The following is a 20424-nucleotide window of genomic DNA, read 5'->3' on the forward strand; positions in this document are numbered from 1 at the left end:
TCTGGGAAACATCTCTAAGGATGATCCGAACAAATTCCGTCACAAATTTGATCCTCTGCAGAGGGGATGGCACCCCATCTTCGGTAGCCCGATGACCTGGACGCGAAGTCGAGCACTTTACGGTAGAACAGTTTAACGAGGACCCATACCGCACACCTTCAGTCCCTACGCAGATTAATCCAAGTGGTCACCCACCCGCACACTGACATATAAATGCATCGCATCAGTGATACTTGACAGCGCCGCACGACCGCAGCAACTGATGCTTGACTTCGGTGATCTGCTGGGAGCCGTGTCTTAACGATCAGTCCACTGCGGAACTTTTAATAATATAATGTTAATGCTCAGCAAATGAAAAATAATGACAGTTTATTTTACGTGTATAGAAATAGAATTTAACTTATAAGGGTCCCATCATTTGCAGTAGCTTAGGACACTACCGAACTTAAATTCGGCCTTGACTTTATCCTGAAATTTCATACATGATTAAAAGAGATCGATTCTGCCGGGGACAAATCGAAAATATGGCTAGAATTCTTTCAATTACACTTCTTTTGGAACTTAATGAATTCAATTGGCGATCGAAATAGGTTTCTTTGCTTATGAGGAGAGAGGGAAAGGGTCAAGACATGGAACCCATCTTCTCCCTAGATGGCGCATTCGAGCGTTGCGATCGCCAATAAGATAAATTTTGTAAATAATATTTTTGGCTAGAAGAAACAATTGCCAAGCTGATAATTTTTTGGAGATCTTTGGCGCAGAAAAGTAAACCTAATCTTGCCGGTAAAAAGGTTAACACAAACAAATGATCTTTCTTTTCGATTTAAATGTTGACTTATCAGTAATCTGTCTTTTTCTCACTTTAGAAGCAAGGGCGGTGGTTGTATTGGAATTAAGTACGCGGCATTAATTTTATTTCACAAGCTTTCATTTAATCATGTCTCTTGCAATTGAATCTGTTTTAATATCCGAATCAGTCGATCCCAGTTGCGAGTCTATTCTTTCACAAAATGGTATTTCTACGACAACTAAAGTTGGATTAACTGCTGAACAATTGAAATCTGAAATACAGGTATATGTTTTGATTGATTTAATGTTATGCATTACGTTACATATTTAATGCTTATAAATCGTATTTTGAAAAATGACTAGTAATGCTTACAACTGCATTCTGTGCTTACATTCCGTTGTCTCTTTTAAATTCGGAATTTTTTTAAAATGGAAAGGCTCGTTAAAAATTGTTTAAAGTTAACCATGTTCATTTTCATCAATTTCTGAGTGTTTTTTTTGTAAACCTAATTGTCATCAATCACACATTTTCGATAATTATGAACTTATTGTTTACTTTTTCAATTTAATGATTTTTGAGTAATTTAAAAAAAAATGTGATTTGGAGCAAGGAACTGTCCCCCCCCCCTATTTCTCTAAAATCTAAAAGGCATAGACATTTCCGGGGGGGGGGCATACTTTTTAAAAATTAATTTGCATATTTTTTGTTGATTTTAAACTGTGAAATAGATTTAAGGGGTATATTAGATTAATGGGTATATTTCTGTATCATGATCTGTTGTGCCAACTACAATCTCCAAGGTGCCAAATAGATTTTAAATTTGCAAGTTTAAGAAAAAACAAAGCATGTAGATGTTTGCATTGAGTTATACCTTTTGAGTTGGTCCCTTTCTGTGATATGTATTTAGTTTCTTGCGGCCCACTGCCTTGAAATTTCCAAGACTTGGCAATTATTCTGCCACAGATCACGATACGGAAATCTCCTCCGGATTAATTAATGAGTGGTTGTTTGACCCTTTGTTGTTGTATGTCTACTTTCATCTTTCATCCACCAATGCTTTTTTACCATTCTTCTTTTATGTCTACTCTCAGCCACCATAGCAAATATGTTAGCCATTAAGGCTGATTTTTTTCGAGCTATCTGCAACAAGACTCTAGCACTAATATCTTTCTGCAAGATACTTTTAATCAGGGTTGGCAAGATTTTGCCGCAGGTGGAAAAAACCATGGTAAATACCGGTAAAAACCGTCCTGGCAAAAACAGGTTTTTGCCAGGCAAATTGGCAAAAAGTGGCAAAAACCTATATTTCCACGATGAGAGGACAAAAACACATTTTTGATACAAAATTCCTAAAATTGAAATATATTTTATGAATATAAATAGTTACAAAAAAATTAACAAAATTATTTATCCATAATTAAATGATAATGTAATAATATATCATTTTAGTAGTTTAAAACATTATTGATTGGAAAATTTGTGATTATTCTCTTTTTCCAGTGAAATGAACTTATTTTAAAGTAATGTAACTATAATTTAAAGCATAAAATATCTTATCAACATGTGTAGTTAATTATTGTACAAATAATATTTTTTTATAATTAATAATAATATTATACAAATAATAATATTTATTTGTAAAAAAACATATTTTAGGATTCTAAAATGAAAGGAGATCAAAAACTTTCAATCTCTTAAAAATTATTACCCTTATATTAATTATTAATATGTTAAAAATAATTTTTTCATGTAATGTTTCAAAATTATTCTTCCTTATGATTGATTTAAATTTGTTTCAATTATTTTGTAATAATATTTAATCAACAATTTAGATAATTTGGTTTTTGCCGGTTTTTACCAGTTTTTGCCGGTTTTTACCAGGTTTTTGCCACTGTCCTGGCAAAAACCCCTTTTTGCCGGCAAAAACTCCAACCCTGCTTTTAATAATAACAAACATATATGCTACTAATTTGAAATAACAACAGTACTGTGTTTTCAAAAAAATATATATAATATTTTTTTAACTGGACATTTAACAATTTTTTGCTCTAATATTATGGGCTATGCTCTCTCATTTTATTAGAGGGGGGCGCACAAACTATTTCCTTCCTTGCATTCTGTAAATAATCATCACGACAAAAAATAATTAAAAATCATGAAATCCGTAGTAGTAATTGCAGGAAAAATGATTGGACTCCTAAAATGTGTGTTTCGTTTAGATAAGGTTGTTGTAATAAATAATATCAAATAAAAAATATCAGATTTAAAAACTATGGAGAAATCAGTAGTAATAAATGCTAAAATTTCAATAGAATTATTGCCTTAAAAAATAAGTACAGTTGAACCTCTATTCAACAAAGTCTCTAAATCCCAATAATAATTTTGTTAAATTTGGTAAGTAGAAAAATCACCTTTTGAAATACTTAAACAACACAAAACAGGTTTTAAATTCATAAACACTAGGCATTAATTGATGCACCGTTATCTTGTAAACTTGTATCTACTATTTATTTTAAAAAATCTTAATCATAAAAGAAATTTGCATGGAAAGCAAGAATCCAGCAAAAGTAATTTTAAACATACATTACCACATGCGTTCTTAAGTTAAATTGCTATTAATTAAATCCATTAACTTGGACTGATTTTTTGTTTGAAATGCAAAAAAAAAGGGAAAAGGATTTTAAAAAATTTCAAAAAATTTTCAAAAAAGTACTTAATTTTTGCTTTGTTAAAAGAGTGGGAACCCTGTAATAGTTTGGTTAAAAGAGTGCTCCATAGTTTGAATCCCTTAAAGTGAATTTCACTTTTTACATATTTCGTTATATCTTGAGAACTTTTTAAGTGAATTAAAAACATTTTGCACACAATTATGAAATTCGTTTATCCAAAGATAATTCCATGGAAAAAATAACCTTTATGAAATATTTTTTTTAATTATTTTATTTAATAATAGTCAAAAAAATTTTGAATTGTAAGGTATACAGTTTTTTGTGTCATTTTAAAGAATGTGATTTTTAATAGCAAAATTCTAAATTTGCTCAAATTTTGTATTTTGCTTTCTACCTGATACCTGAGTATTCACTATTTGTCATGATATTGTTCTGTTTTCTATGATATTCTATTGTTTTTTTAAAAAAATCTATTAGTCGGCAGTTATAACTACTGATTTTCGTATATTTTTTAATATTTGCTATTTTTACATACCAATTATTTTATTGCAACAGATGAATCTCGAAATGTACATTTAATTTACCCCTTTTTGACACGTCCGATTTGTGTGATTTTATTGGATTTATATATATTTTGTGTGTTGATTAAAAAAATTTTTTATTCGATAAAATTTTTTTGTTTTGTTTATCTTTTCATTTAAAATTGATTTTTTTATGCACTAAAAGAAACTATAAGTACTTAAAAAAAAAAAAAAAAAAAAAAACTACATGTTTAGAAAAATATTTCACATAATTTTCTCTACCAGCAATCATATGTCCGTGAAAAGCATGTAGTTAATTAAAATTGATCTTTTTTTCTAATTCAACTAGCAGGGGTCTGTCTTTTTTTTTTGTGAGGTACCTATTTTGTGAAAATTTAGACATAATTTGTAAAAATTAAAAATAATATTAAAAAAATAACACAAAAATGTGGTAAAAATATGGATTTATCGTTTCTGATGGGATACAAAAATAAAATTTTAAGAAAAAGTATTTTGTGTAACTACCGTTTTTCCTAAAGTTGAATTTGTGAAGGTACCAATAAACGGTAGTAAATTTGACCTGGACCAGGGTTGGAGTTTTTGCTGGCAAAAAGGGTTTTTTGCCAGGACAGTGGCAAAAACCTGGTAAAAACCGGCAAAAACTGGTAAAAACCGGCAAAAACCAAATTATCTAAATTGCTGATTAAATATTATAACAAAATACTTGAAACAAATTTAAATCAACCATAGGGAATAATAATTTTGATCATTACCGCATCATTTTTTGACATATAAGGGTAATAATTTTTAAAAGATTAAAAGTTTTTGACCTCTTTTCATTTTAGAATCCTTAAGTAAATGTTTTTTTACAAATAAAAAAATATTATTTGTATAATATTATTATTATTATTTATTATAAAAAATTATTATTTGTACAACAATTAACTACACGTGTTGATAGATATTTTGTGCTTTAAATTATAGTTATATTAATTTAAAATAAGTTCATTTCACTGGAAAAAAAGAGAATAATCACAAATTTTCCAATCAATAATGTTTTAAACTACTAAAATGATATATTATTACATTATGATTTAATTATGGAATAATAATTTTGTTAATTTTTTTGTAATTATATATATATTTATAGGATATGTTTCAATTTTGGGAATAATTTTGCATCAAAAATGTGTTTTTTTCCTCTCATCTTAGAAAATATAGGTTTTTGCCACTTTTTGCCAATTTGCTTGGCAAAAACCTGTTTTTGCCAGGACGGTTTTTACCGGTATTTACCATGGTTTTTTCCACCTGCGGCAAAATCTTGCCAACCTGACCTGGACTATTAAATTTCTTTTTTTAAAAGCAAATTAAAAATGTAGAATTGAAAACCAAACAAATCCAATCTTTTTTTTGTCTGCTCTGTTTTTTCTTTCTTCCTAAAGTTCTCATTAAATTGCCCTATAATTTGAGGGGCTGCTTAAATTAATAGATTTTATTTATGATTGTACTTAATGGGCCACTGCTACAATACTTATTCTTACTGGATCCTAAGCCTCTTGTCTGGTAGTATACATTTGATTATTTATATTTGGTGGTAAGTGAATGTAATAACAGGCAGTTAAAGTTAATTTTAAAGCAGGTAATTAAAAAAAAATGAGAAGGAATATGTTGTAGCAAAAGAGGTATTGTACATAAAAAAATGTTTGCACTTAAAATTTTGAATATTTCATACCCTAATCCAAGTGTGTGTGTAATTATATGTATGCATTATGTATTAAGTTTTAAAAGCAAGTAGCATTAAACAATTCAGATAATTTTAAAGTTTACACCCTAACTTATAATTTGTAAGCTCATTGTAAACAATCACTTTTTTTTATTTACTGTATATCTAAGGGTATTTTGCATTGATGTTTTTATACCATATTCTTTACAAAAATTGAATATGATTTAACAAACGGATTTGTCGGTCCTAATCAATTTGTTAAATCAATGTTCAACTGTATTTTAGACTGGTCCAAAAAAAACTTTTTTTTAAAATGTGCAGGTCTTAACCTTGAATACTTGTACATGTGACAAAAGAAGCCCCCATGCAAAATTTCAACTCATTTGAAGTACATTTAGAGGTAGCTCAAAGACTTTGAAGTTTGGGATTTTGCATTTCATATAAATAAATGACAAAAACAAACATTGACACTATACCTTTATTTGTATTTTCCCATCAAAAACCATGAATTGTACACTCATATGTACATATTTCTTATTTATATCATAAAATACAAGGGAGCGAGCCAACACAATATCTATTATTAAGCATATATGAAGAAAATCCTAATAAAAAATCATACATTTTGAACAAGTGTGGTTTTTTTAGTATCCTTAAATTTCTTTCTGTGAGATTCCACAACTTGAAGTAAGAATTGTTTTTGTTCTTCATATTTAGTTATCAGTTCATTGTAGTCTGTAATGAGCGCTGCGCCACTTTCTGCGCAATCATTTACTGTCTTTAAACATTTCACTTTCTTTTCACCATCATGGTAAGAATAAAATTTCTTCCATTCCGATGGGGACGAATGTAAGAAATCGCCTTGTATATTCAATGACTTAAATATCATCCAAGATTTTTCATTAACAAAATCATGCAATGATTTTTCATTAACATTTCCGATTTCTTTTTCCTTTAATCGTTTAGAAGCATTGGTTACATCTTCAATATGTTCATCTATTTTAAACAACTTCTCAACAATTAAAACATTATCTTCTGTGCTTACATGACAGCTGAATAGGCTGAGCATGAATAAGTCACTGTTTAATTACCACAGATGCCTCTTCAACCCATTGCGTGCAGCTTTTGAGATTTCTTGGCATTCATTTTTCACCAAATTTAAATGTTTAAAAAATTCTAAGTCTATGAAAGGTGCATTAGCTGCTTTAGAGCAGCGAAACCAGGCTTTCATGTACAAGTGTGTGCTAAAATCATTAAATCGTTTCAACCCTTTAGCTTCTTTTGGCGTGAGCTTGAACTGTTCACGAAACATGTATATTTTTAAACAGTAAATAACTTTGGCCATCCACCGTGCATGATGGAATGCTCCAATTGCCTTGCCTGTACCAACTGGCAGTTTTGGCACACCAAGTAATTTCTCCACATCATTTCCTGTGACAAGAATAGGAAGGCGGTCAACTTCCTCCATTTCTCCAGAAATACTAGCCCTGAGTTTTCCATCCCAGTGGACGACAAGCAGACCATCAGGTTTGAAGTTATGCTTCAAATCCTTCGCTAACTGGGCTCGAAACTTTGTTCTGTGTCTGCGAAGTGTACTTCGTGAAACAGTACTTTCACTTACATTTATTCCAACTGTTTGGGCTGTTGCTGCAATTAAAAATGTAGCACTGCGATCCGAGGTTTTTGTTTGATCCAATGCAGACATCAAATTAGGTGAAAGAAGCTTGTTTTTTTTCCCCTTTGCTGTCTTTTCTGAAGTACTAGGATATTGAAAAGTATCATCATCAGTATCACTTTCTGAGGACTAGTTGAACCACAGTCTTCTTTAATTTCAGCACTTGATGAAGGATAACATACAGTTTTGTTTTTATTCATGCCCACACTATAGATGGTAGTGTCTCATATAGCCTCCTTTTAGATGAGCGTTTCTTTTTCTTCTCAAGTTTTCTGTCGACTGACAACATACAGCCTTCAAATCCTTCCCGCTGTTTAAGCAAAAACTTCTTATCTTCTTCAATTTTTATGATCTGTAAAGCACCGACATGAGCAATATCCCACAACATCTTGCATTCTTTGAAAAATTCTGTTCATTGTCTTCTTGAGTATTTGTACGCCGATTTCTGTTCTTTTTCAATTTTTGGTACCGCTCAACTAATTTTTCTAACTTTCTTACTGCATTCTGCTTTTCGGTTGTAGGAATTCTAGCCTTATTCCAGAAGGTCAACACACTATCAACAGTGTGACTTGCACTTTCATGTATTGTTTTTGTCTCATGGTGAAAGAAGAAGTTTCTTAGTACTGCATTAATGGAAGGTAGTTTACATCCTTTTATTTCACTTTTGGGAAAACCAAGTAACCAAATTTAAGAGTCTTTTCTTTTTCTAATTTTGTTTGTTGACATTGTTTCAATAAAATCTCACCAGGTCACAGATGTAAACAAACAATGTGGTGTTGCCAAACCCAAATAAAGTAATTTGGTGTTGCCAAAACAAGAAGCAAAATGTTAACTATATAATAATTATATTTATAATTATTATATTTATCATAATATATGGTCCCGCAGTGGACTGATCCTTAAGACATGGTTCCCAGCAGATCACCGAAGTCAAGCATCACTGGCTACGATCAGTGTGCGGGTGGGTGACCACTTTCCCAGACTGTCGCCAATAGCAAATTGTGCAGCTCTAGTGCGACGTAAATTAACAACAACATCATAATATATGACCATTGTTTATGAAAATAAGTAAAAAAATAATAAATAGTGATAATATGGAAATTACTTTTTTAAGGTTTCAAAGTAAAAACTTCAAAGCCTTTGAGCTACCTCTAAATGTACTTGAAATCAGCTGAAATTTTGCATGGGGGCTTCTTTAGTCATGTGTACAAGTATTTAGGGTTAAGATCCGCAAATTTTAAAAAAAAGTTTTTTTGGACCAGTCTACTGTATTTGTTATTTTTAAATATCTTGCAAAAAAATATCAGTATTAGAGAGGCATGTCGCAGAAAGCCCGAAAATATTCTGCCACAGGACTATAGCACTATTTGTTTTAAATATTTTAAGCTGTTCTTTGTTTGTTTTTCCAGCAATTAAAACTGGTATAGTTAGACTAATATAGGTCACTCAAGCGTGCACTGATTGTGTGTTTCCTCTTAATATAGTGTGTATAATATTTACAGGGGAAACACAGGGAATTTTGTAAATTGCAACTCTGTAAATTTTTTAATTTTATTTATTCATTTTTTGTTCTGTACAAGTCCATTACAAATCAAAAGTATTTTTTAAAACATGTTTTTTATTTTCTTTAAAGAATTATCATGGCCTGATAGTCCGTTCTGCTACTAAAGTTACCTCAGATATAATTGCTGCTGGAAAGAATTTGAAGATTATTGGTAGAGCAGGTGTTGGAGTTGATAACATTGACTGTGATGCTGCCACCAAACATGGCGTTCTTGTTATTAAGTATACAAAAAAATTTTTTTGTCTGACATATATAGGATATAGGATGTAACATAAAAAGCTTAAATTAATCTTTTTATGTTATTCCTTTTCTGTAAATCCTTTTCTTAATTTAATATTCAAATTGAAACTCTCTTTCTTACACTTTAAAACTTACAATTCCTATCTTTTATCTATTTTTACTTCAAGTATACATTAAATACGATTATCCCTCCGACGATTATCCCTCTGCCTAATTCGTGGGAAAGACTTTTTCCCTGGAACCATTTAACAGACCAATAACAATTACTAAGATTTCCCTTATTCCCTAAAACGAAGTATTTTACTGATTTACTTTGCAAGATTTTCCCTAACTTTGATAACTGTTTTCGCTGTAATAATTATTAAATAAATTTTATGCCGTATTTCCCTGTCTAAGACCAGTTTATATCCTTCCACTCTGCAAGGTCATATATATATAAAGTAAAAATTTTTTTAGTTCTCCTCACACTATTGTATTGATATATTTTACTTTGGCTGTATTGATGCAATATTAGAAAGCGCTCTTTTTTGCGGATATAGCCGTGTGAGCTGATGAAGAGATGTATTATGTTTCATATTTATGTTTTATAGTCTTAAAGAAATATAATAATGCTAGGGAAGTTAGTCGTAGAAAACCCTGAAATATTCTGTCACAGGGCTATTTTGTACATGTAAAAATTATGCTAATTCTCTAATCTCCACTGATGTATATTACGGTGGTTGGGAACACTGTTATTAACCCCTTGCCAGTGTTGCCCGAATCCAGTTCGGGCAACTATTACTTACAGTATTCATGATGCCCTAACTGACATCGGGCAGGAGAAAAATTAATGTTTCTATTTTGTGAAGCTCGAGCTGTGTTCGTTTCTACTTTATTCACTATTTTCCTAATAGATGGCATTAGTGGTCCTAGATTTTCACCGATTATGACTTCAGTCGAGGGAGGAAAAGTGTGGGTAGGGGTTTTGGACAGGGTTGGGTTTTTGACGTCAAAAAGTGGTTTTTGACATGACAAGGGTATAATACTGGTTTAAACCGTCAAAAACCCGTCAAAAATGTCAAAAACTAAAGTTTGCCAAGAAAATATATAAACTTCAAAACTACCAACAGTTGCCATGCATTAAATTGAAATTTAATTATACTATAGGTAATCAGCAGGTTTTAAAATATTTTTTATATAAAATTAAGGTAAAATAACAGATTTAAAATCTCAGAAATTTATATTCAAATGCATGTGCAGAAAAATTTTGCACAAAATTTTTTTAAATATTTATATTTTGAAAAAAAAAATTTTTTTTTGATACTTAAGAAAATTAAAAGTTTATTACTATGCATTTTTGACACATAAAGAACATATAACTAATATTTATAAGGAACTTACAAGTTATGTTGTATAAATACAAACTTGATACAAGTGTATGAAAAAAAATTTAATGTTATACCGAATATCTTTATTATCCAGTATGTTAATTTGAATTTAAAAGTAGTTATATTTGGGAATAATGATAAATATAATTCATATTGTTTATTATATTTATTTATAATTATTACACTTATCATTTTAAAACAATTTTTACCTCTTAATTTTTTCCCCCACTTGTATTAAGAATACAAATAATGCATATCTTGAAAGCAAGAAGTAATTATTCAACAGCTGAATATTTAGATATTCAACAAAACTATGTATATAGTATTCAGCAAAATGAAATTCACAAGTATTTGGATAAACTAAATTTTCAGCATAGTAAATGAATAGGCTGAATATACTGTAAATCGACACTAATTACTCTGTGTATTTAACAGAAAGCACTTAAATTTGTATTGTCTTATGTTAAAAAGATTATTAAGAAGATTTAAAAGAATATTAAAAAGATTTTTCTTTAAAAGATGTCTAATGTACAAAACTGCTAATGTTTATCTTTAAAAATGTCTAATTTTTAGTATAATCTATACTATACACTAAATTTGGTTATAAATAAATTTCTTAATAATATCACTGCAGATTTTCAATAACACATGAAAATGAATACATAATATTACAAAAGATGTGAGCTTTCAAAAGTACAAGATTTTGGTTACTATTCAAAATATATGTGTTTCTTCAAAATTTTAAATTTATTTTTCCTAGAACATATTTAGAAACACTATCCTTTATAAAAAATATATAAATTTTATGTATTAATTAAATTTCACATATGAATATAGGTTTTTGACATTTTCGACATTTTTGACAGTGAGGTTTTTGACGTGACGGTTTAAACCATGGTTTAAACTGTCAAAAACTGTCACATGTCAAAAACCTGCCAACCCTGGTTTTGGATATACCATATTGTAAAAGATTTGTAACATTTATGTATTGAAAATCATATTGTTATTTTTTTATATTATATTATACTAGTATATTATATTTAGCTTCAAAATTTTGTTTCATTTGCTCTAATGGAATAAGATGTGTGTGTAATCCATTATTTTTTTATGTGTATGTAAAAATTATAAATACAGTAGGGAACCGATTATCCGGAACGATCGGGACCATCGCCATTCCGGATAACTGATTTTTCTGGTTTTCAGAATCGCTACAAAAAGCCGTTTTTTTATTGTTAAACCCAACTAAAAAAAAAATTTGGAAATAATCTTAAAAAGAAGAAAAAACGATGAAGTAATACACTAATGATTATTTCCAAAATGATGGCATGGTGAACATCTTTCAAAAAAGAAAGAAAAATCCTAAAATCTTATGAGGAAAAAAAAATTTTTTAAAAAAAAATAGCGGGAAAATGTATCGTATTTCGTTCCGGTTTTTTGGTTTTCTGATTTCCGGATAACTGGTTCTGTACTGTACATTAAAAAAAAATTTTTTGTAGTGAAAACCATTTTCTATCTTTTATAATAATACAAAGAACAAAATTAAACAGTCAAAAATATTTTCCATTTTTACTCCATATTTTTGAAATATATGTCACTGTTAAGGGATTGAGAATAAAATATAAGTTTTGGAAAAAAAGATTAAAAACTGATTATGACTGAATATATAATTTGAAGCAATTGCTTAATTTATAGTTAGTTACTATAAATTTTGTTATTTGATTCTACAGTGTTAATTTGTTACTTAAATTTTGCAGTGCTCCTGGTGGAAATACTCTAAGTGCTGCTGAACTTACATGCTGTATGATCACATCATTATCTAGGTGAGATTCTTGAAATTAACTTAAAATATTTTTTGAAATTTTATTATTTATAGACAGATGTTTTTTGTTATATTTCATTATCTCTTTCTCTGATCTATATATGTATTGTTATGGTAATTCACACTTATAAAAATTGCTTCAACCTTTTCTCTAATTAAACTAGTTTTTTTACCGATTGTCGGACAATTTTTTTTTATTTGTAATCTTTTAAACAGGGTGTGTAGCGTTTTTAAAAAGTACTTAATTTTTCCTCTTTCAAAATGAGATTTTTCCTTTACCATATAATTTTTTTAATTGAACATGTAATCCCCAAGGCAGAATCGTGATGTCTCTGCGCCATTGTTCGCAGAACGTTACGGAGTTCTTGCAAGATTTTTCCCTTGGGAAGTAAAAAATTTTGGTTTCCTTTTCTGCAGAAATTTTCGTTCTATTTTTTAATGAAGTTACGACTATTGATTTCCACATAGTTTTAAAATCCTAAATTGTTAATACAATATTGTTTACTAGAACTATTGAAGCTCGAAATGAGAACACGCATTTAGTAACCCTTTTTAAGTTCGACTCGCTCAATCTTTTTTTTAATAGTTACTGCTACGGGTTTCACAATTTTTTTATTATTTATTTTAATTTGAAAATGATTTACAAAATGCAAAGAAGGAAATAGTGTGTTTTCCCCCTACAAGATGCAAGAATAATGACCATAGTTTTAGAATTAAAAAAAAATTACATTTAAATGAAGTTATATTATTTTATTTTAACCGAAAGATTATTAATTATTTAATTGATTTTTTTTTCAAGTTGATGCTTCTGTTACTTTAAATTAGTAACATGTATGTTTGTTATTTTTAAAAATATCTTGTAGAAATATATTTGTATTAGAGAGGCATGTTGCAGAAAGCCTGAAAAAATTCTGCCACAGGGCATGTAATAACTTTTTATTCTAAGGGTATTTTTTATTCTATGGGTATGGGCTTTAATATTATGGGTGATATTCTTGTATTTTGTTGGATATTTTGTTTTAAATCTGTAGTAGTAATTGCCGAAAAAAAGATCCAATGACGAAATTAGCTAATCGGACTACTCAAATGCTTGTTTCGATTCGAGATTAGGTTGTTGTAATAAATGATATATAAAAAATAATGGATTTAAAAACTATGGTGAAATCAATAGCAATTACTGCCAAAATTCGATAGAATTATTACCTTAAAAAGTGAATACTCTAATACACGATTGAAATTTTTCTTTTTGTTTTGAAATATATCGGTATATTTAAAATCCATGTGAAAATTAATACTAATAGCTGCCGAGATAATATAGTACATTTTTCGATTGCTGTGAGTACAATCGAAACATTTACGTTGATATGTACATATTAATATTAATATTTATTTTATTAATTTTTTTAAAAAAGAGACAGATAGTTGATATTGATATCTCAAAATTGAAATCATTTGTAAGGAAAAATGTACTATATTTTAACTTAGTCTTATTTAAACTAAAAGTATGTATGTAAATAATGGAAAATTAAAGTATTAAAATGATTTTTTTCTTTAAAAAACCTTAGGTTACTTTTTAAAAAATAAAAGAACATATAGAAACCTTAGAATTATTGTAAACCTTTGAATTATTCCAAAAACCAATAGTTTTTCTTTCAAGTTTTGTTTAAATTGATTAAACCTGTCGTGAAGAGTCTTTTTCTCTCTCATCAAGTTTTTTTAATCCTTACTTTCCATAGATTTAACTGTGTTTTATTGACATAAACTAGTACATAATTATACTTTAAATTCTAAATTATGTATTTTAGGAGTATTCCAGAAGCTTGTGCTACATTAAAAAATGGCAAGTGGGATCGCAAGAGATTCATGGCAAATGAACTTAATGGCAAAACACTTGCCATTATTGGACTGGGACGCATTGGACGAGAAGTTGCTTTTAGAATGCAAGCTTTCGGAATGAAGGTATATCAGCTTTGTTAATTAATTTGAATTAATATACACATTAATCAAGTTAAAATAAATTTTCTATTCTTAAAAGTTATTCATATGCATGCGAAAGATAATTTTATTAGAGGAAAGTATTGTTGTACAGGGTTGGTAAGTTTGTGACAATTGACTTTTTTATCCAGTTTTAACCATATTTTTTAACCTGCCACCTTTGCTTAGGTGTTGCATGATTCTGAAATTAAAAAAGTAATAAATTTATAAAAATGTTGAAGGTATTTAGAGAGCTTTTTAAATCTACCGTCCAATTAAGAGAAGGAAAGTATTAAAAAATGTATTCATGGCAGAGGTTTCGCTGTAATTGCATAATTAACAAATTTTTGTGTTATTTCAGACTATTGGTTTTGATCCTCTTGTTCCAGCTGAAGAATCCATTAAGTTTGGTGTTGAGACTATTGAACTGAGTGAAATCTGGCCTCTTGCGGATTACATTACAGTTCATACACCTTTGATTCCACAAACCAAAAGTATGCATTAATTTCTACCTACACTTTGCTTACATTTTTAGTGTTAATTTGTAAATTAATTAGGGCTGGGCGATGCATTGGTAATCATCGCTGAGCCATAGTTCGGATTGGAAGTGTTTCGAAGCATCGAAAATTGCGATTTACTGATATATGTGCGATGTTTCGCGATGCCTCGTTCTTATCGTTGCAGAGATGATTGTTTTCTGGAAAAAATCTGGATTTCCACTTTTTCCACTAACTGCGATGCAGAAGTTTTCGGAAATCCAAAGTCCTCAAGTTTCAAGAAATCATCAATCACATTTATGTATAAAAATTCTTGTATGTTTTTATTTAATGCGATCAGTTTCATTTGTAAATACTTTTTCTGGTAGGATAGTAAATGTGATTAGAGATCAAACTAAACTTATACATAATTATTCATTTAAATTGTATTGCATATAACTTATGTACAATTTCATGTTTTGGAAATATCAATGATTTAAATTTCTAGGGACATTAATTTTTTGAAATGCATCATTAATGATTTTACTCAAGAAATTTTCAGGATTTTTGAGTTGGGCTCACAATCAATCACCCTTGTTGTTGTCTACACGTGCGATGGTGAGCATTATTTCCGACTGTACTACCATGGTTTCAAGTCCGTGCAATGAGCTTTTCTCCCGACAAAATCGATGACCGCAAGCTCGCATGAAGTACTTTTTCCTTTTATTATTGATAGTAATGAACTAAATTTAAGAATGGGGGGGGGGGTGATTGAGTGGGTAGTTGCGTGCATTTTAGCTTCAGCTGTTCCTACGTTTTCAGTCTTTCTCAATTCATCAGTAAAGTTTATATTTTTCTGTTTATGACGATTTTTATAAATGATCTCAATGTGAATTTTAATTTTGATTTTTATATTCATAATTACTTAATTAACATAGGCAGTTGCAGACCCTTTAATTACATAAGTTATTCAGTTTTTTTATTTAATGCATCATGTCGCTGTTGTGATTTATTGATTTTAATTTTTAAAAATGCAATTGTTGATAACTAGATGAATTTATATAGTTTTTTTGTAAGGTAACTACGGAATGTGTTTATTACAAGAATATAGTTTCCTCAATTTATCAATCAAAAAGTGCAAGAATTCAAAATTACCCAATACTAAATGTGAAATATTAGTGTAACGAAACATTGTGGCGAGTCAAAATATTGCGATGTTAGAGTGGCGATATGTCGTGATACCAAAATTTTAACATCGCCCATCACAAATTAAAAGTTATGTAAATTGTGAAACATTTGTGAATATAAATTGAAGCAGACTGTTTTTTGCAGATATGCTAAACAAGGAAACGTTTGCAAAATGCCGTAAGGGTGTGAAAGTAGTGAACTGTGCCAGAGGAGGAATTATTGATGAAGATGCCTTATTTGATGCCTTAGAATCTGGTCAGTGTGGTGGTGCAGGATTAGATGTCTATTTGGAGGTATTTTTTCTGTGTTTTCCAAACATTGTCTTCTATTCGAGTCTTTTATACCATGATTGTGCTTAAAACAGTTTTTTTTTCTACTTCTGTAAGACAGATTATTTTTTGAAACTATTTAATACAGCATAACATTACTCCTACATTATTATTTAACATAAAAAACACTGTATTTTAGCCGTTTTAAGTTTCCCAATTAAAATTTTTTATTTTTGCTTCTGCTTTTACTTAATTTAGTAAAGATTAGCTAGTAAGTATTTTTTTTGTAATATTCTTATAAGCTGCTGTTTCCTGATTTTGTGGCAAAATTTTTTTGGGCTTATTGCGGCAAACCTCTTCAGCATTATTATCTTTCTGAAAGATATTTTTAATAATAAAAAATATTTATGTTACTTAATAATAATAAAAATATGTATGATTTTAAAAACCACCTGAAAATCCATATCAATAACTGTCGAAAATACAATGGAAACACTATGGATTTAAAATATTATTGGCGTAAATTGTGATTTGCATCAGAAAGTTTTTTTTTAAAAATATGAAAAGTGAATAATGTTTTGATTTTTATTATTTATTTTTATTATAATATACTAAATTCTATTTATTTAGGAGAAATATTCTTTGATTAAGTTGCCACTTCCAATTACAGCTACACTACCCTACAATAATGGAAGAAACACTTTAAAATTTTGATATTTTTTAAAAATTTCGCAAAAAAATACGGAAAGGATTATTTTGAAACTTTAGAAGTGCTTAGTTTGTGCGATCATACTTAGCAATAAGATTTAAAGCTTTCAGAGGTTTGAGAGACCTAAAATAAATAACGAAAGAAAACAAGTATTTTTGAACACCCTATGCCAGAAAATCAAGCAAAAAACTTGTAACTTGTATTGATTACTTTAGTTGCTATTTTTAACAATTGCATTAAGTTTCATAAACCTAGAGTAAATATTTATGGAGATATGGATATTTTTTTTTATAAAAAATTTATATTTTTTTTTCTTTTTACTATAACTTCATAAATATTCAATCCAATGGAAATAAAAAAAAATTTGAAGAAATTTAAGATTAATTACAAAATTGTTGATTTAAAGTCCAAAAAAAAAGTTTTAAAAACTGCACAATGCAAGTATTTAAGCTAATTCTTTTATACTACGCATTTCTGGGAAAATATTGAAGAAATTTTATTCAAAATTTTGTCGGGAATCCTATTTGGCTACTAATGATTACAGCTTTATTTGAATATCTTAAAAATTTAACTTTCAAGCAATCTCTTAAGTAGTTTTTGTACTTTCTGACAAAAATTTTGAAACAATAAGGGGTCATCCACAAATTTCATCTTGTACTATTGAACAAGATTTACCAAAAATGAAGCCGACATTATGGGCGATCACCACCCATAAAAGTCTGGTTTTTTGCATGTTTTCTTTCTCTATATCATTATATTACCCTATATAAATATCCTATATACCTTATATAAATATCCTATATACCCTATATAATAGGGGTGCACAACCTTTTTCAGTGGAGGGCCACATGCACAGTAGATTGACCAATGAAGGGCCGCATACCTAAGTGTTTAGACCGACATATTGAAAGCAATTGTTGGTGGTGATTGTTATATAAATATCATTGTTTATATAACACTAAAATCCTTTTGTCGGTTAACCTTGTAATCTCTTTGCAGAAAATACAATACTTTAAAACGTTTTAAATTAGAAAATGCAAAACTGATTACTTAAGAAGGAAAACAGAATTCGAAAATCAGAATCAATTTATCGGAAAAAATTTAGATAAATTGAAATAATTAAAAAACTATGGAAAAATTGAAATTTTTTTTATCACATTACAAAATACAAAAGTCCATTTAAACATAAATTTTAGCGTTAAATTTTTTTTTATGGAATTAAATTTCAAATAAATAAATATTCTAGTCATTAATATAAATTCAAGTTAAATACTTTGATTTAAAGAAAGTTTATAGGGTTAAAAATGATTAAAACTAAAACAAAACCCCTTAAGTGGAAAATAAGATTTAGCATTTATTAGGGAATGTACTTTATCTTTCAGACATTTTTATTTTAAATTAATAATAAGAGGCTAAGAGAGGGAAGAAAAAGAAAGAAAGAAAACACATTAAATTTTAAGGAACTATATTCCTTAATAATAAAAAACTATTAACATACTTGTTTACAACTTTTTATGACGAATATATTTTTAACAAGACACTTACTATTTACAATTAATGCACAATCAATAAAATTTACATTACTTTTCGAAACTTATCTTGATTAAATTTTTTATACAGTTAAAATTTAATGATATACAAATCATTTCCCAGCATATAATCATAAATGATATAAAATGCTCCAAGAAGATAGAAAATGGTTTAAAAAATTTCTTAATGGTTACACTGTAATTTGCAAAATTTTGGAATATTGTGATAATTTTATATACTTGATCATGTGATATTTTTTGAGCCATTAAATGAAAATGTAATGATTGTATTTAAAGACTACTCTGTAATTTTGAACAGGCCAAATTCATTCTGGAAAACAGTCTTTCCACAGAAGCTGTTGTTGTGAGTAGTATTAAACTTAGAGCAAATAACATAATCAGTTTTGGAATTTGTCCAAGATGGTGTTCTTCCTTTCTGGGTTTTTAAATCGAGGAAATACAAATAGCGATGTGTTATTTTTTAATTGCTTGAATACGAATTGCTATGTGTTATTTTTTAATTGCTTGAATACGAATTGCCATGTGTGATTTTTAAATTGCTTAAATAATAAACTCGATGCTTGTTTTTCAAATCGCGTGAATACGAATCGTGTGGCTTTTAAATTGCGAAAGGACTACTCACAACACTTGATTTTTAAAATGCATTAATATGAATCGCAATATATGGATTTTAAAACGTGTGCAAGAAAAGTAGCAACAGATGATATTTTAAATGCCAGAACACGAATCGCGATATGTGATTTTAAATCCCGAAATACGAAGCGCGATGGATTTTTTTTAAAATCTCATTAATGTTAATACGAAATGCGATGCGCAATTTTCAGATCGCGTAAATACAAATTACGATATATGACTTTTAAATTACATGTGGCAACAAAAAGAATAGGTTCGATGTGTGTTGTTAAACTTGCACGTGTTCATGGGACTAAAAAATTATGCCGTGTTTTGAATTTTTTTTTTTGCAAAACGGACCGTGTTTAATATAAACACATCTCGTTTTTTTTCCCCTGGGAATGTGTTGATTTGGCTAAGATACGTAATTACTTTTTAAGTTACGAAAAAAAATTAAAACTGAATCGAATTTCACGAGTTGTAATATTGTGTGAAAAAATCAGGTATATTCCAAATCACAAATAAAAATGCAGCAATAACGGGAAAGAAGAAAAAACACTTTCGAAAAACCTCTTAAAAAATTCGTGTTAAAATCGGTACAACGCAAATGATAAAATCGGCACAAACAGAGCACGTAAAAAATAATAAATAATTATTTTAATGCGCGATTCAAAACTCGCTTGCTGGCAAAGTATTAAAAATATCATAATCTTTTTAAATCACGGGGAAAACGTAATAACTACTAAAACAATAACCAAAATACTTTAATATTTTAGATGAAATTGGAGTAAATAAAGTCCATCAAAATTTTATGTAATTTAAATGCGAGATTTGAAATTAAAATGTCGCAATAGCGTATAAAAAATATCGATACTTTCAAAACCTTGTAGAAATGTGTAGCAATAATTTCTAAAATAACGATTGAAAAATAATTTGATTTGCGATAAAATCGTTACAAATAAGCCATGTCAAAAAATGGTTAGCTAAATGAGCGATTCTTTACTCGCGATTCGTAATAATATCTGGCTAAAATATCGAAGTTTTAAAATCCGGGCGTAAATGTGCAGCAATAACTGTTGAAGAAAGGATCTAAAGTCATTTAGATTTTCCATGAAGTTTGCACAAATAAAGCGTTTCATAACTTTTTAAAATCGCTATTTCAGAAACTACTTGAAAATGGGTAGCAATAACTACCGAAAAGTCATTGGAATCGGCACATACGAAAAGCGTCAAAAGTGGTAATTAAAATTCGTAAATCGTAATAATTATGTATTAAAA

The 20424-nt window shown here is 28.9% G+C and overlaps 1 protein-coding gene across 1 annotated transcript in view; it reads left to right on the forward strand.

Annotated features, from left to right (window-relative positions):
• Window positions 1–850: 850 nt before the first annotated feature.
• Window positions 851–20424, forward strand: part of LOC107440966 (D-3-phosphoglycerate dehydrogenase) — a 33908-nt gene continuing 14334 nt past the window's right edge. The window contains exons 1-6 of the mRNA XM_043048840.3: window positions 851–1072; window positions 9012–9163; window positions 12304–12369; window positions 14174–14327; window positions 14704–14836; window positions 16151–16299. Of these exons, the coding sequence (XP_042904774.1) occupies window positions 938–1072; window positions 9012–9163; window positions 12304–12369; window positions 14174–14327; window positions 14704–14836; window positions 16151–16299 (789 nt within the window). The 5' untranslated portion in view covers window positions 851–937. The remainder of the gene's footprint in view (window positions 1073–9011; window positions 9164–12303; window positions 12370–14173; window positions 14328–14703; window positions 14837–16150; window positions 16300–20424) is intronic.

The sequence above is a fragment of the Parasteatoda tepidariorum genome, chromosome 8 (assembly GCF_982258835.1).
Source record: "Parasteatoda tepidariorum strain Cologne lab strain chromosome 8, Ptep-v5.0, whole genome shotgun sequence".
In the NCBI taxonomy this organism is placed as follows: Eukaryota; Metazoa; Arthropoda; class Arachnida; order Araneae; family Theridiidae; genus Parasteatoda; species Parasteatoda tepidariorum.